Here is a 15,700-nt window from a genome sequence, read left to right as displayed (position 1 = left end):
ATTCCTCTTGCGGTGGTGGGGAGGGGTAGCGGCCAGTGACAGGGGAGCACAGATGTAAGGTAAGGAGCAGAAGGTTTAAAAGGAGAAACTGTTTTCACCCAGAAGGTGGTGAAAATCGGGAAGTTACTGCCTCACAGGATGGATGAAGGGGAAAACCTCACAATGTTTATTTTAAGAAGCATTTAAGAAGTTGGCTCAGGTGGGTATGATAACATTTAAAAGGTATTTGGAGAAATACATGGATAGGAAAGGTTTAGAATGATATGGGTCAAGTGTGGATGGACCTTTTGGTCAGCACTGATCAGTTTGGGCCGAAAGGCCTGTGTCTGTTCTGCAGGACTCTATGATTCTAAGTATTTAAATGTGCACTTGCGGTGCGAAGGTGTACAAAGTGACAATGCAAAATGGAATTAGAATAGTTAGGCATTTATTATTGACTGGTGCAGATTTATTGGGTTAAATACCTTTTCCTATGCTATATTGTGTGTTTCTGTGTCAGTGTATTTTGTGTGTGTGTGTGTGGGTGTGTGTGCGCGTGTGTGTGTGTGTGGGTGCGTGTGTGTGTGTGCGCGTGTGTGTGTGTGTGTGTGTGTGTGTGTGTGTGTGTGTGTGTGTGTGTGTGTGTGTGTGTAGAACATAGAACAGTACAGCACAGAACAGGCCCTTCAGCCCACAATGTTGTGTCGACCATTGATCCTCATGTATGCACCCTCAAATTTCTGTGACCATATACATGTCCAGCAGTCTCTTAAATGACCCCAATGACCTTGCTTCCACAACTGCTGCTGGCAACGCATTCCATGCTCTCACAACTCTCTGCGTAAAGAACCTGCCTCTGACATCCCCTCTATACTTTCCACCAACCAGCTTAAAACTATGACCCCTCGTGCTAGCCATTTCTGCCCTGGGAAATAGTCTCTGGCTATCAACTCTATCTATGCCTCTCATTATCTTTTATACCTCAATTAGGTCCCCTCTCCTCCTCCTTTTCTCCAATGAAAAGAGACCGAGCTCAGTCAACCTCTCTTCATAAGATAAGCCCTCCAGTCCAGGCAGCATCCTGGTAAACCTCCTCTGAACCCTCTCCAAAGCATCCACATCTTTCCTATAATAGGGCGACCAGAACTGGACGCAGTATTCCAAGTGCGGTCTAACCAAAGTTTTAGAGAGCTGCAACAAGATCTCACGACTCTTAAACTCAATCCCCCTGTTAATGAAAGCCAAAACACCATATGCTTTCTTAACAACCCTGTCCACTTGGGTGGCCATTTTAAGGGATCTATGTATCTGCACACCAAGATCCCTCTGTTCCTCCACGCTGCCAAGCATCCTATCCTTAATCCTGTACTCAGCTTTCAAATTCGACCTTCCAAAATGCATCACCTCGCATTTATCCAGGTTGAACTCCATCTGCCACCTCTCAGCCCACCTCTGCATCCTGTCAATGTCCCGCTGCAGCCTACAACAGCCCTCTACACTGTCAACGACACCTCCGACCTTTGTGTCCTCTGCAAACTTGCTGACCCATCCTTCAATTCCCTCGTCCAAGTCATTAATAAAAATTACAAACAGTAGAGGCCCAAGGACAGAGCCCTGTGGAACTCCACTCACCACTGACTTCCAGGCAGAATATTTTCCTTCTACTACCACTCGCTGTCTTCTGTTGGCCAGCCAATTCTGTATCCAAGCAGCTAAGTTCCCCTGTATCCCATTCCTCCTGACCTTCTGAATGAGCCTACCATGGGGAACCTTATCAAATGCCTTACTGAAGTCCATATACACCACATCCACAGCTCGACCCTCATCAACGTTTCTAGTCACATCCTCAAAAAACTCGATAAGGTTTGTAAGGCATGACCTACCCCTCACAAAGCCGTGTTGACTGTATTTGATCAAGCCATGCTCTTCCAGATGGTCATAAATCTTAACCCTCAGAATCCTTTCTAACACCTTGCAGACGACAGACGTGAGACTTACCGGTCTATAATTGCCGGGGATTTCCCTATTTCCTTTCTTGAAGAGAGGAATTACATTTGCCTCTCTCCAGTCCTCAGGTACGACTCCAGTGGAGAGCGAGGATGCAAAGATCTTCGCAAGTGGCGAAGCAATTGCATTTCTCGCTTCCCAAAGCAGCCGAGGACAAATCTGATCCGGGCCTGGCGACTTGTCAATCTTAATGTTTGACAAAATTTCCAGCACATCAGCTTCGTCTATCTCTATCCATTCCAGCATGCACACCTGCTCTTCAAAGGTTTCATTCACTACAAAGTTGGTTTCTTTCGTAAAGACAGAAGCAAAAAACTCATTTAGGGCTTCCCCTACCTCCTCAGGCTCCACACACAAGTTCCCTATGCTATCCCTGATCGGCCCTACTCTTTCTTTGACCATTCTCTTATTCCTCACGTAAGTGTAAAATGCCTTTGTGTTTTCCCGGATTCCTTCTGCCAAGCCTTTCTCGTGCCCCCTCCTGGCTCTCCTCAGACCATTTTTGAGCTCCTTCCTTGCCTGCATGTAATCCTCTCTAGCTGAACTTGACCCTAGCTTCCTCCACCTTATGTAAGCTACCTTCTTCCTTTTCACTAGAAGCTCCACCGCTCTCGTCATCCAAGGTTCCTTAATCTTACCCCTTCTTGCCTGTCTCAGAGGGACATATTTACTCATCACTCCCAACAACTGTTCCTTAAACCGTCTCCACAAACCGTGTGTGTGTATACATGTGAGTGTGTGTGTGTGTGTATGTGTGTGTAAGTGGGTGTGTGTGTGTTTGTGTGTATACGTGTGAGTGGGTGTAGGTGTGTGTGTGTATACGTGTGAGTGGGTGTGGGTGTGTGTGTGTACACGTGTGAGTGGGTGTGTGTGTGTATACGTGTGAGTGGGTGTGTGTGTATATCAATGTATGTGTGTGTGGGTGTATGTATGTATGTTTGTGTGTGTGTGTCTGTGTGTCTATGTGTGTGTGTATTGTGTGTGTGAGTATGTGCGTGTGAGAGAGTGTGTATGTGTGTGGGTGTGTGTGTGTGTGTGTGTTAGCGAGTTTTGAGAAGATTTGTAGCTCAGGTTGAGGTTCTGGATGTGAGTTTGCTCGCTGAGCTGGAAGGTTAGTTTTCAGACGTTTCGTCACCATTCTAGGTAACATCATCAGTGAGCCTCCGACGAAGTGCTGGTGTTATGTCCCACTTTCTATTTATTTGTTTAGGTTTCCTTGGGTTAGGTGTGTGTGTGTCTGGGTGTGTGTGTGTTTGCGTGCACATGTGTGTGTGGGTGTATATGTGTGTGTGTGAGTGTGTGTGTGTGTATATGCATGCACGCGTGCATGTGTGTGCGTTTGTATGTGTGTATATATATGCGTGCATGCGCGCATGTGTGTATGTATATGCGTGTGTGTTTGTATATATATGCGTGCACGCATGTGTGTGTGTGTTTGTGTGTATATATATATATGCGTGCATGAGAGCGTGTATGTGAGAGTGTGTGTATGTATGTGTATATGTGTATGTGAGTGTGTGTGTGTGAGCATGTATGTGAGAGTGTGTGTGTGTGTGTGTGTGCGCGCGCGGGTGCGTGTGCATGTGTGTGTGTCTGTGTAAGAGAGAGACAGTGGTTATAAACAGATTGTGGTGTTTTGCAGGCGGTGTCTGGGGGGTGTTTGTGTGGGGTTATTGATCCCATTGCCCTTGATCTCTTTGATGAGAAATGAATGGACCAATGTGTGAAGTTTCGTTATGTTATCCACAACATCTCACATCAGGGTGATCCTGCCACAGTCGCAATGTGATTGGTCATTGGGCTGAAGCAGCTTCATGACATGGGGTCAGATATCATTGTCGAGCTGATGGAGTTTAAATTCAGTTTCTAAATCTGGAACTGACGGCTATTCACAGAGTTGGTGGCTATGAGGACTATCATGGATTGCTATAAAAACCCAATGGGTTCACTAATGTCCTTCAGGGAAGGATAACTCCCATCCTTACCTGGTCTGGATTACACGTGACTCCAGACCCACAGCAATGTGGTTCACTCCGAAACAAAAACAAAATTTGAGGTTTCTTGTCTCGCAGACGTTTCGTTACCGAGCTGTACAATGTCCTCAGTGCAGCAATAGTGACACGCCTGATGTGAGTGTGAGCGGATAGTGACATGCCCGGTGTGAGTGTGAGTGTGGATAGTGACACTCCTGGTGAGAGTGTGAGTGGATAGTGACACACCCAATGTGTGAGAGTGTGGATAGTGACACGCCCGGTGTGAGTGTGAGTTGATAGTGACACTCCAGATGTGAGTGTGAGTGCAGATCGTGTCACTCCCAGCATGAGTGTGAATGTGGATAGTGACACCCCCAGTGTGAGTGTGAATGTGGATAGTGACACTGCAGGTGTGAGTGTGAGCAGATAGTGACACTCCAGGTGTGAGTGTGAATGTGGATAGTGATGCTCCCGGCGTGAGTGTGAGTGGATAGTGACACTCCTGGTATGAGTGTGATTATGGATAGTGACACTCCAGGCGTGAGTGTGTATGGATAGTGACACACCTGGTGTGGGTGTGAGTGGATAGTGATTCTCCAGGTGTGAGTGTGAATGTGGGTAGTGATGCTCCTGGCGTGAGTGTGAGTGGATAGCGACACTCCAGGTATGAGTGTGAGCAGATAGTGACACTCCAGGTGTGAGTGTGAATGTGGATAGTGATGCTCCCGGCGTGAGTGTGAGTGGATAGTGACACTCCAGGTATGAGTGTGAGCAGATAGTGACACTCCAGGTGTGAGTGTGAGCAGATAGTGACACTCCCGGTATGAGTGTGAATATGGATAGTGACATTCCCGGTGTGAGTGTGTGTGGATAGTGACACTCCAGGTGTGAGTGTGAATGTGGATAGTGACACTCCAGGTATGAGTGTGAATGTGGATAGTGACACTCCCGGTGTGAGTGTGAGGGGATAGTGACACTCCCGGTGTGAGTGTGAGGGGATAGTGACACTCCAGGTGTGAGTGGATAGTGTCACTCCAGCTGTGAGTGTGAATGTGGATAGTGACACTCCAGGTGTGAGTGTGAATGTGGATAGTGACACTCCCAGTGTGAGGATGAGTGTGGATAGTGACATGCCCGGTGTGTGTGTTAGCAGACAGTGACACTCCAGGCATGAGTGTGATTGTGGATAGTGACACGCCCGGTGTGAATATGAGTGTGGATAGTGACACTCCTGGTGTGAGTGTGAATATGGATAGTGACACTCCCGGTGTGAGTGTGAGGGGATAGTGACACTCCAGTTGTGAGTGTGAATGTGGATAGTAATGCACCCGGCGTGAGTGTGAGTGGATAGTGACACTCCAGGTATGAGTGTGAGCGGATAGTGACACTCCAGGTGTGAGTGTGAGCAGATAGTGACACTCCCGGTATGAGTGTGAATATGGATAGTGACTTTCCCGGTGTGAGTGTGTGTGGATAGTGACACTCCAGGTGTGAGTATGAATGTGGATAGTGACACTCCTGGTGTGAATATGAGTCGATAGTGACACTCCAGGTGTGAGTATGAGTGGATAGTGACACTCCAGGTTTGTGTGTGAGCAGATAGTGACACTCCCGGTGTGAGTCTGAGTGGATAGTGACACTCCCGGTGTGAGTGGTTAGTGACACTCCAGGTGTGAGTGTGAGTGGATAGTGACACTCCCGGTGTGAGTGTGAGGGGATAGTGACACTCCAGATGTGAGTGTGAGTGGATAGTGACACTCCCGGTGTGAGTGTGAGCAGATAGTGACACTCCCGGTGTGAGTCTGAGTGGATAGTGACACTCCTGGTGTGAGTGGTTAGTGACACTCCAGGTGTGAGTGTGAGGGGATAGTGACACTCCACGTGTGAGTGTGAGTGTGGATAGTGACACTCACGGTGTGGGTGTGACTGGATAGTGACACTCCCGGTGTGAGTGGATAGTGTCACTCCCAGTGTGAGGATGAGTGTGGATAGTGACACACTTGGTGTGTGTGTTAGCAGATAGTGACACTCCAGGTGTGAGTGTGTATGGATAGTGACACTCCAGGTGTGAGTGTGATTGTGGATAGTTACACTCCCGGTGTGAGTGTGAATATGGGTAGTGACACTCCCGGTGTGAGTGTGAGGGGATAGTGACACTCCAGGTGTGAGTGTGAATGTGGATAGTGATGCTCCCGGCGTGAGTGTGAGTGGATAGTGACACTCCAGGTGTGAGTGTGAGCAGATAGTGACACTCCCGGTGTGAGTGTGAATATGGATAGTGACACTCCAGGTGTGAGTGTGAATGTGGATAGTGACACTCCTGGTGTGAATGTGAGTCGATAGTGACACTCCAGGTGTGAGTGTGAGTGGTTAGTGACACTCGCAGTGTGAATGTGAGTGGATAGTGACACTCCCGGAGTGAGTGTGAGTGGATAGTGACACTCCAGGTGTGAGTGTGAGTGGATAGTGACACTCCAGGTGTGAGTGTGAATGTGGATAGTGACATTCCCGGTGTGAGAGGGGGTGTGGATAGTGACACTCCCGGAGTGAGTGTGAGTGGATAGTGACACTCCAGGTGTGAGTTTGAGTGGATAGTGACACTCCCGGAGTGAGTGTGAGTGGATAGTGACACTCCCGGAGTGAGTGTGAGTGGATAGTGACTCTCCCGGTGTGAGACTCTCGTTTCTTTGCAGTAATGGATCTGTGTCTCTGATGTCCCCAGGTCAGATGTTGTGGTCCTGTGTTTCTCACTGGCGAACCCAGCCTCACTGCGCCATGTGAAGACCATGTGGTTTCCTGAAATACGTCACTTCTGCCCCCGCACACCCATTATCCTGGTTGGCTGCCAGCTGGATTTGCGGTTTACTGACCTTGATGCAGTGAATAGAGCTCGGAGGCCTCTGGTCAAGTGAGTCTTTGCAAGTTGTTCTTGGAATAACCATAAAACGTTAAGATAAGGATCAGAATTAGGCAGTTCGGCCCATCGAGTTCTCTCTGCATTCAGTCATGTTTGATTTGTTTCTCAATTCCATTCTCGTGCCTTCTCCCAGTAACCCCTAAACCCCTAATCCGCTTACCAATCAATTCTCCCAGTTACCCCTAATCCCTTTAACAATCAATTTTCCCAGTTACCCCATTCCCTTTACCAATCAATTCTCCCAGCTACCCCTAATCCCCTAATCCGCTTACCAATCAATTCACCCAGTAACCCCTAAACCCCTAATCCCCTTACCAATCAACACGCCCAGTAACCCCTAAACCCCTAATCCCCTTACCAAACAATTCTCCCAGTTCCCCCAATCTCCTAATCCATTTACCAATCAATTCTCCCAGTAACCTCTAATCCCCTAATCCCCGAATCCCCTGACCAATCAATTCTCCCAGTAACCCTTAATCCCTGAATGCCCTTCCCAATCGATTCTACCAGTGACCCCTAATCCGATAATCCCCTTACCAGTCAATTCTCCCAGTAACCCTTAATCCCCTAATCCCTTTACCAATCAATTCCCCCTGTAACCCCAAATCCCTAATCCCTTTACCAATCAATTCTCCCAGTAACCCCTAATCCCCTCACCAATCAATTATCACAGTAACCCCTAATCCCAAAATTCCCTTACCAAGCAATTCTCCCACTCTCTGATGAAGGGTCTAGGCCCGAAACGTCAGGTTTTGTGCTCCTGAGATGTTGCTTGGCCTGCTGTGTTCAGCCAGCCTCACATTTTATCTTGGAATTCTCCAGCATCTGCAGTTCCCATTATCTCTGATACTATTTTAACCTCACTGCGAAGCCTCTTCCAGGGATGCCTAACCTGAAGAAGTTACCCTCCTCCCTCCGGACCAACCTCAGGGAACCTCTCTCCCATTGCAGCTCTCTGATGAAGGGTCTAGGCCCAAAACGTCAGCTTTTGTGCTCCTGAGATGCTGCTTGGCCTGCTGTGTTCATCCAGCCTCACATTTTATCTTGGAATTCTCCCAGTAACCCCGATTCCCCTAAAGCACTCACAAATCAATTCTCCCAGTAACCCTTAATCCCTGAATGCCCTCACCAATCAATTCTCTAGGTAACCCCAATCCCCGAATCCCGTTACCAATCGATTCTCCCTGTAACCCCTAATCCCCTAATCCCCATACCAATCGATTCTCCCAGTAACCCCTAATCCCCTAACCAATCGATTTCTCCCAGTAACCCCATCCCCTAATCCGTTTACCAATCAATTCTCCCAGTAACCCCTAATCCCGTAATCCCTTTACCGATCAATTCTCCGAGTAACCCCTAATCCCCTAACGAATCAATTCTCCCAGTAATAACCTAATTCCCTTACCGATCCCCTAATAACCTAATTCCCTTACCGATCAATTCTTCCAGTAACCCCAATCCCCTAATCCCTTTACCAATAAATTCTCCTAGTAACCCCCCCCAATCCGCTAATCGCCTAACCAATCAATTCTCCCAGTTACCCCTAATCCCCTAATCGCCTTACCAATCAATTCTCCCAGTTACCCCGAACCCCTTCACCAAACAATTCTCCCAGTTAGCCCTAATCCCCTAATCCATTTACCAATCAATTCTCCCAGTAACCCCTAATCCCCTTACTGATCAATTCTCCCAGTAACCCCTAATCCCCTAATCCCTTTACCAATCAATTCTCCCAGTTACCCCAATCCCCTAATCCCCTTACTAATCAATTCACCCAGTAACCCCTAATCCCTAATCCCTTTACCAATCAATTCTCCCAGTAACCCCTAATCCCCTCACCAATCAATTCTCCCAGTAACCCGTAATCCCCTAATCCCTTTACTGATCAATTCTCCCAGTAACCCCTAATCCCCGTACTAATCAATTCTCCCAGTAGCCCTTAATCCCTGAATGCCCTTACCAATCAATTCTCCAAGTTTCCCCTAATCCCTTTACCAATCGATTCTCCCTGTAACCCCTAATCCCCTAATCCGCTTACCAATCAATTCTCCCAGTAACCCGTAATCCCCTAATCCCTTTACTGATCAATTCTCCCAGTAACCCCTAATAACCTAATTCCCTTACCGATCAATTCTTCCAGTAACCCCTAATCCCCTAATCCCTTTACCAATCAATTCTCCTAGTAACCCCTAATCCCCAATCGCCTTACCAATCAATTCTCCCAGTTACCCCTAATACCCTAATCGCCTTACCAATCAATTCTCCCAGTTACCCCGAATCCCTTTATCAAACAATTCTCCCAGTTAGCCCTAATCCCCTAATCCACTTGCCAATCAATTCTCCCAGTAACCCCTAACCCCCTTACTGATCAATTCTCCCAGTAGCCCCAATCCCCTAATCCCTTTACCAATCAATTCTCCCAGTTACCCCGATCCCCTAATCCCTTTACTAATCAATTCACCCAGTAACCCCTAATCCCTAATCCCTTTACCAATCAATTCTCACAATAACCCCTAATCCCCTCACCAATCAATTATCACAGTAACCCGTAATCCTCTAATCCCTTTACTGATCAATGCTCCCAGTATCCCCTAATCCCCTAATCCCCTTACCAATCGATTTCCCCCAGTAACCCCTAACCCCCTAATCCCTTTACCGATCGATTCTCCCAGTAACCCATAATCCCGTAATCCCTTTACCGATCAATTCTCCCAGGAACCCCTAATCCCCTAATCCCTTTACCGATCGATTCTCCCAGTAACCCGTAATCCCGTAACCGATCAATTCTCCCAGGAACCCCTATTCCCTATTCCCTAATCCCTTTACCGATCGATTCTCCCAGTAACCCGTAATCCCGTAATCCCCTTACCGATCAATTCTCCCAGTTACCCCTAATCCCGTTACCAATCAATTCTCGCGGTACCCCCTAATCCCCTAATCCGCTCACCAAACAATCCTCCCAGTAGCCCCTAATCCCCTCATCCCCGTACCAATCAACTCTCCCTGTAAACCCTAATCCGCTAATCCCCTCACCAACAAACAAAGAGCAATGAAAATTATACCACAGGAACAGGCCCTTCGTCCCTCCAAGCCTGCGCCGATCAAGATCCTCTGTCTAACCTGTCATCTATTTTCTAAGGGTCTGTGTCCATTTGTTCCCTGTCCATCAATATACCTGTCCAAATATATCTTAAAAGACGCTAACGTGTCTGCGTCTCCCACCTCCACTGGCAACGCGTTCCAAACACCCACCACCCTCTGTGTAAAGAACTTTCCATGCATATCTCCCTTAAACTTTCCTCCTCTCACTTTGAACTCCTGACCCCTAGTAATTGAGTCCCCCACTCTGGGAAAAAACTTCTTGCTATCCACCCTGTCTATACCCCTCATGATTTTGTAGACCTCAGTTAGGTCCCCTCTCAATCTCCGTCTTTCTAATGAAAATAATCCTAATCTATTTAACCTCTCTTCATAGCTAGCACCCTCCATACCAGGCAACATCCTGGTGAACCTCCTCTGCACCCTCTCCAAAGCATCCACATCCTTTTGGTAATGTGGCAACTGGAACTGTACACAGTACTCCAAATGTGGCCGAACCAAAGTCCGATACAACTGCAACATGACCTGCCAACTCTTGTACTCAATACCCTGCCCAATGAAGGAAAGCATGCCATATGCCTTCTTGACCACCCTGTTGACGTGCGTTGTCACCTTCAGGGAACAATGGACCTGAACACCCAGATCTCTCTGTTCATCAATTTTCACCAGGACTTTTCCATTTACTGTATAATTCGCCCTTGAATTTGATCTTCCATAATGCATCACCTCGCATTTGCCCGGATTGAACTGCATCTGCCATTTATCTGCCCAACTCTCCAGTCTATCTATATTCTGCTGTAATCCCTGACAGTCCCCTTCACTATCAGCTACTCCACCAATCTTAGTGTCATCAGCAAACTTGCTGATCAGACGACTTACACCTTCCTCCAGATCATTTACATATATCAGAAACAACAGTGGTCCCAGCACAGATCCCTGTGGAACACCACTGGTCACAGGTCTCCAATTTGAGAAACTCCCTTCTACTACTACCCTCTGTCTCCTGTTGCCCAGCCAGTTTTTTATCCATCTAGCTAGCACACCCTGGACCCCATGTGACTTCACTTTCTCCATCAGCCTGCCATGGGGAACCTTATCAAACACCTTACTGAAGTCCATGTTTATGACATCTACAGCCTTTCCCTCATCAACTAACTTTGTCTTGTCCTCAAAGAATTCTATTAAGTTGGTAAGACATGACCTTCCCTGTACAAAACCATGTTGCCTATCACTGATAAGCCCATTTTCTTCCAAATGGGAATAGATCCTATCCCTCAGTATCTTCTCCAGTAGCTTCCCTACCACTGACGGCAGGCTCACCGGTCGATAATTACCTGGATTATCCTTGCTGCCCTTCTTAAAAAAGGGGACAACATTAGCAAGTCTCCAGTCCTCACCCGGGACCTCACCCGTGTCTAAGGATGCTGCAAAGATATCTGTTGAAGCCCTCCCTAGTTCCTCTCTCGCGTCCCTCAGTACCCTGGGATAGATCCCATCCGGACCTGGGGACTTGTCCACCTTAATGTCTTTTAGGATACCTAACACTTCCTCCTTCCTTATGTCAACTTGACCTAGAGTAAGCAAACATCTATCCCTAACCTAAACATCCGTCATGTCCCTCTCCTTGGTGAATACCGATGCAAAGTACTGGTTAAGAATGTCACCCATTTTCTCTGGCTCAGCGCATAACTTTCCTTCTTTGTCCAATCCTTTCTCTAGTTACCCTCTCGCTCTTTATATATGAATAAAAAGCTTTGGGATTTTCCTTAACTATGTTGGCCAGCAATATCTCATGTCCTCTCTTTGCCCTCTTCATCCCTCGTTTCAGATTCGCTCTACATTCCTAATATTCTTGCAAATCCTACCAATCGATTTCTCCCAGTAACCCTTAATCCCCTAATCCCTTTACCAATCAATTCTCCCTGTAACCCCTCATCCCTTTACCAATCAATTCTCCCTGTAACCCCAATCCCCTTACCAATCAATTCTCCCATTAACCCCTAATCCTCTAATCCCCTTACCAATCGATTTCTCCCAGTAACCCCTCATCCCCTAATCCCCTCACCAATCAATTCTCCCAGTAACCCCTCATCCCCTAATCTCTTTGCCAATCAATTTCTCCCACTAACCCCAATCCCTTGATACCCTTCCCAATCAAATCTCCCAGTAACCTCTAATCCCCTAATCTCCTCACCAGTCAATTCTCCCAGTAACCCCTCATCCCCTAATCTCCTTACCAATCAATTCTCCCAGTGACCCCTAATCCCCTTACCAATCAATTCTCCCAGTAATACCTAATCCCCTAATCTCTTTACCTATCAATTCTCCCAGTTACCCCAATCCCCTAATCCCTTTACCAATTAATTCTCCCAGTAACCTCTAATCCCCTAATCCGTTTACCAAGCAATTCTCCCAGTCACCTGTCATCCCTTAATCCCTTACCTCTCACCCATCCCCTTCTCCCACCTCAAGCTGCACCCCCATTTCCTACCTACTAACCTCAAACCGCCCCCTTGACTTCTCCGTCCTCCCTGGACTGACCTATCTCCTCCCTACCTCCCCACCTACACTCACCTCTGCTGGCTCCATCCCCCCCTCTTTAACTTGTCTATCTCCTCTCCACTTATCTTCTCCTCTCTCCATCTTCGATCCGCCTCCCCCTCTCCTTATTTATTTCAGAACCCTCTTCCCCTCCCCATTTCTGATGAATGTCAGCTTTCCTGCTCCTCTGATGCTGCTTGGCCTGCTGTGTTCATGCAACTCTTAACCTTGTTACCTCTTTCCTCAGGACCATATTTTTTTCACTTGTTGCTAACTGACATAACCCCTCCGAGGCCTGTATCCCATCAGTGAGTCGCCCTTTATTTCACAGGGCATTGTGCTTGACACTGATTCAGTCCCTCAGAGCCAGCTGTCAGAGTGAACAGGATGTCTTGAGACTCCTGTTTAGATCAGTCATCCAGAGATCCCTGATTGGACCAGATTAACAGCCCCAGTCAGAGAACTCATATCCAAGAGGTCTACCTGGCGGACCTTGTTTGTTTTTATATATTAAATAGAACATAAGAAACTGTCATCAGGTGTGTTAGTAAATGGAAAATTAGGATGGTTATCAAAGACAAACATATTCTTTAAAGAGAAAGCAAATTGATTACTCACTAAACTGCCAACACACGCCCACAGAGGCAAATTCAAGATTGTATCATTGGATTTTGGGATGAATTGTAAACTGTGAGGGGCACAGTGTGGAACTGAAAAGGCCATTGACAGGTTGGTGGAGTAGAGGGCCGTCAGGGGCAGATGAGGTTCAATGCACAAGAGTGTGAGGTGATGCACTTTGATCGGAAGAACATCGAAAGACAATGTAAAATAGAGGCTACGATTGTAAAGATAGGGGTACAGGAGCAGAGGGAGCTGAGTGTTTATGTGCACAGAGCACTGAAGGTGGCAGGACAGAGACTGAACAATTTGTAAAACATACAGTGCCCTTAACCAAATTAATCGGGGCATAGGGTACAACAGTAAAGAGGTGACGTTGAAATTGTGCAAGACATTTGTTAGACCTGAGCTGGAGTACTATGTACAGTTCTGGGTGCTACATTATAGGAAAGATGTGAATGTGTAGGAGAGAGTGCAGAAGTAAATTGCCAGAATTTACAAGTTTCAGGAATGAGAAGCTTCAGTGATGCAGATAGATCAAAGAAGGTGGAGCTGTTTTCCTTGGAGAGCTGGGAGTAGCTTTGTTGGAGTGTTTCACCATCATCAGCAGCCTGGGAAAAGTAGATCCAGAAAAAACTATTGCGTGTTTAAACAGATTGAGAAGCAGAGAGCTCCATTTTTAAAGTGATTTGCAAAAGAAACAAATGTGATATGATGTAAACCTTTTCCAGTCAGTGATTTGTTAGTGTGCACTGCCCGGAAATGTGGTGGAGCCAGGTTCCATTGAGATAGTCAGGAGGGTATTGGATGGGTGTTTAAACAGAGACATTGGGCAGTGTTACAGGGAAAAGGCAGGAGATTGGCAGCACTAGGGCCAAATGGCCTCCGTCTACACTGTGATAATTTTATGATTTAGTGAAATGACTTAATTATAAATAATTCATAAAGTTGTCAAGTGATATTTACTCTTTAATTAAACATGCATCCTTTCCTCCCATCTCTATTGCAAGTTTTTTCCCATTTTAACAATCTGTTTGATTTTGTTTCGGAACCATTTTTGGATGATTCTCACATGTTCACAGGAATTGTCCACCTGCAATGCCTCCAACCCATGAAAGAATAAATTCAAACTAGGCCATTCAGCCCATCAGGCCTCCTCCACTATTCAACAAGTTGCTTAGATTGTGGCCAGCACTCCACATTCCTGTGCAACACCCAGTTGTCTTGCCAGCCTCATTGATCAAAAACCCGAACTCATTCAATGTCACAGCCTCCACTGTTTACAGTGGAAGACAATTCCAAAAATTAACTACCCCCAGTTCTGACAAAAGTGGGAAACCCTCTCAGAAAGGTTGAATGGGAGACCCTGCCAGAATGGTTACACCTGCATATACTGGATGGTTACATACTATTGCTTTGTGTAGTTGAATGTTTAAATATCTGGCGAGATTGACCTCGCATTCTTGTTGGAATTAAGTGCTAATTTATCTCTTTTAGACCCATCAAACCGACAGATATTCTCCCACCGGAGGATGGTCAACAGATTGCGCAGGAGCTTGGCATTCCTTACTATGAGACCAGTGTGGTTGCACAGTTTGGAATCAAAGATGTCTTTGACAATTCAATCAGGGCAGCACTCATTGCGAGACGCCATCTGCACTTCTGGAAATCGCACCTTAAAAAAGTACAAAAACCTTTGCTTCAGGCTCCCTTCCTCCCTCCAAAACCTCCTCCAGTTGTCATAACTGTTCCAGATACTCTTTTAGTGAATGGAGAAACACCAACAACTCTCTTTTCTACTCCTCTTTGCCCTGATGTCATCTTCATTCTTCATGATGGGCGCCAGATCTTCGCTCACAGAGTGTACCTGGCTACTTCCTGTTCCAAATTCTACGACCTATTCAGTATAGACTTGATGCAAAGGCCTTGGATGGACGGAGGAAAAGGAGCACAAAATAGAACACATGGAAAAAAGCAGGCAGGTTACACTAAAAACCTCAAAGTGGATGAGCCATGTGGAGACAGTATTTTTGTGAAGAATCTACCAGTGTCACAGAAAACTTCAAAGTGCAGTGAGGCCGTGAACCTGCCCAGCCAAGAGAAAGTGATACAAGTGGCCTTAAAGCATGGAAAGGAGCTCAGCAAGTGGGGAAGGGGCTTTCTGACTGTTCACCTGGATTGTATACAAGATCCAGTGACTAAAAGAGATCGATGTATGACTGTTGTAACCATGGACTACCTGATCCAGAAAGAACCATTCCAGACAGTACTGGAATATCTCTACACGGGCTATTTGAAGGAAGATCAGGTGGATCTGACAGAGGTTGCTGTCATTGCTGAAATCCTGGAAGTATTTGACTTGAGAATGATGGTTGCTAATGTGCTGAATAAGGAGAGTTTTATGAACCAGGAAATCACGAAAGCCTTCCACGTGCGACGTGCCAACAGGATTAAAGAGTTCCTCACAAAGGGGACCTTTTCAGGTATTTCTGGGGCCAGAGAGAGTATTTGTGATATGAAAATGTTATCTGTTACTATAAACAAGCCAGGGATAACTGACAGCTCA

General features: G+C 46.6%; 1 protein-coding gene across 7 annotated transcripts in view; it reads left to right on the top strand.

The window, feature by feature from the left end:
- The window catches only part of LOC125456767 (rho-related BTB domain-containing protein 2-like), a 138,926-nt gene that overhangs the window by 71,246 nt on the left and 51,980 nt on the right, over window positions 1–15,700 (top strand). For all 7 annotated transcript variants that reach the window (XR_009446640.1, XM_059650903.1, XM_059650899.1 and 4 more), the window contains exons 5-6: window positions 6,682–6,867; window positions 14,632–15,617. Coding sequence is in view for 6 of the 7 variants with exons in the window: in XM_059650903.1 (XP_059506886.1) it covers window positions 6,682–6,867; window positions 14,632–15,617 (1,172 nt within the window). In the remaining variant the exon portion in view is untranslated. The remainder of the gene's footprint in view (window positions 1–6,681; window positions 6,868–14,631; window positions 15,618–15,700) is intronic.

This window comes from Stegostoma tigrinum, chromosome 1, assembly GCF_030684315.1.
Source record: "Stegostoma tigrinum isolate sSteTig4 chromosome 1, sSteTig4.hap1, whole genome shotgun sequence".
In the NCBI taxonomy this organism is placed as follows: domain Eukaryota; kingdom Metazoa; phylum Chordata; class Chondrichthyes; order Orectolobiformes; family Stegostomatidae; genus Stegostoma; species Stegostoma tigrinum.
This window is presented reverse-complemented; position numbering and strand designations above follow the sequence as displayed.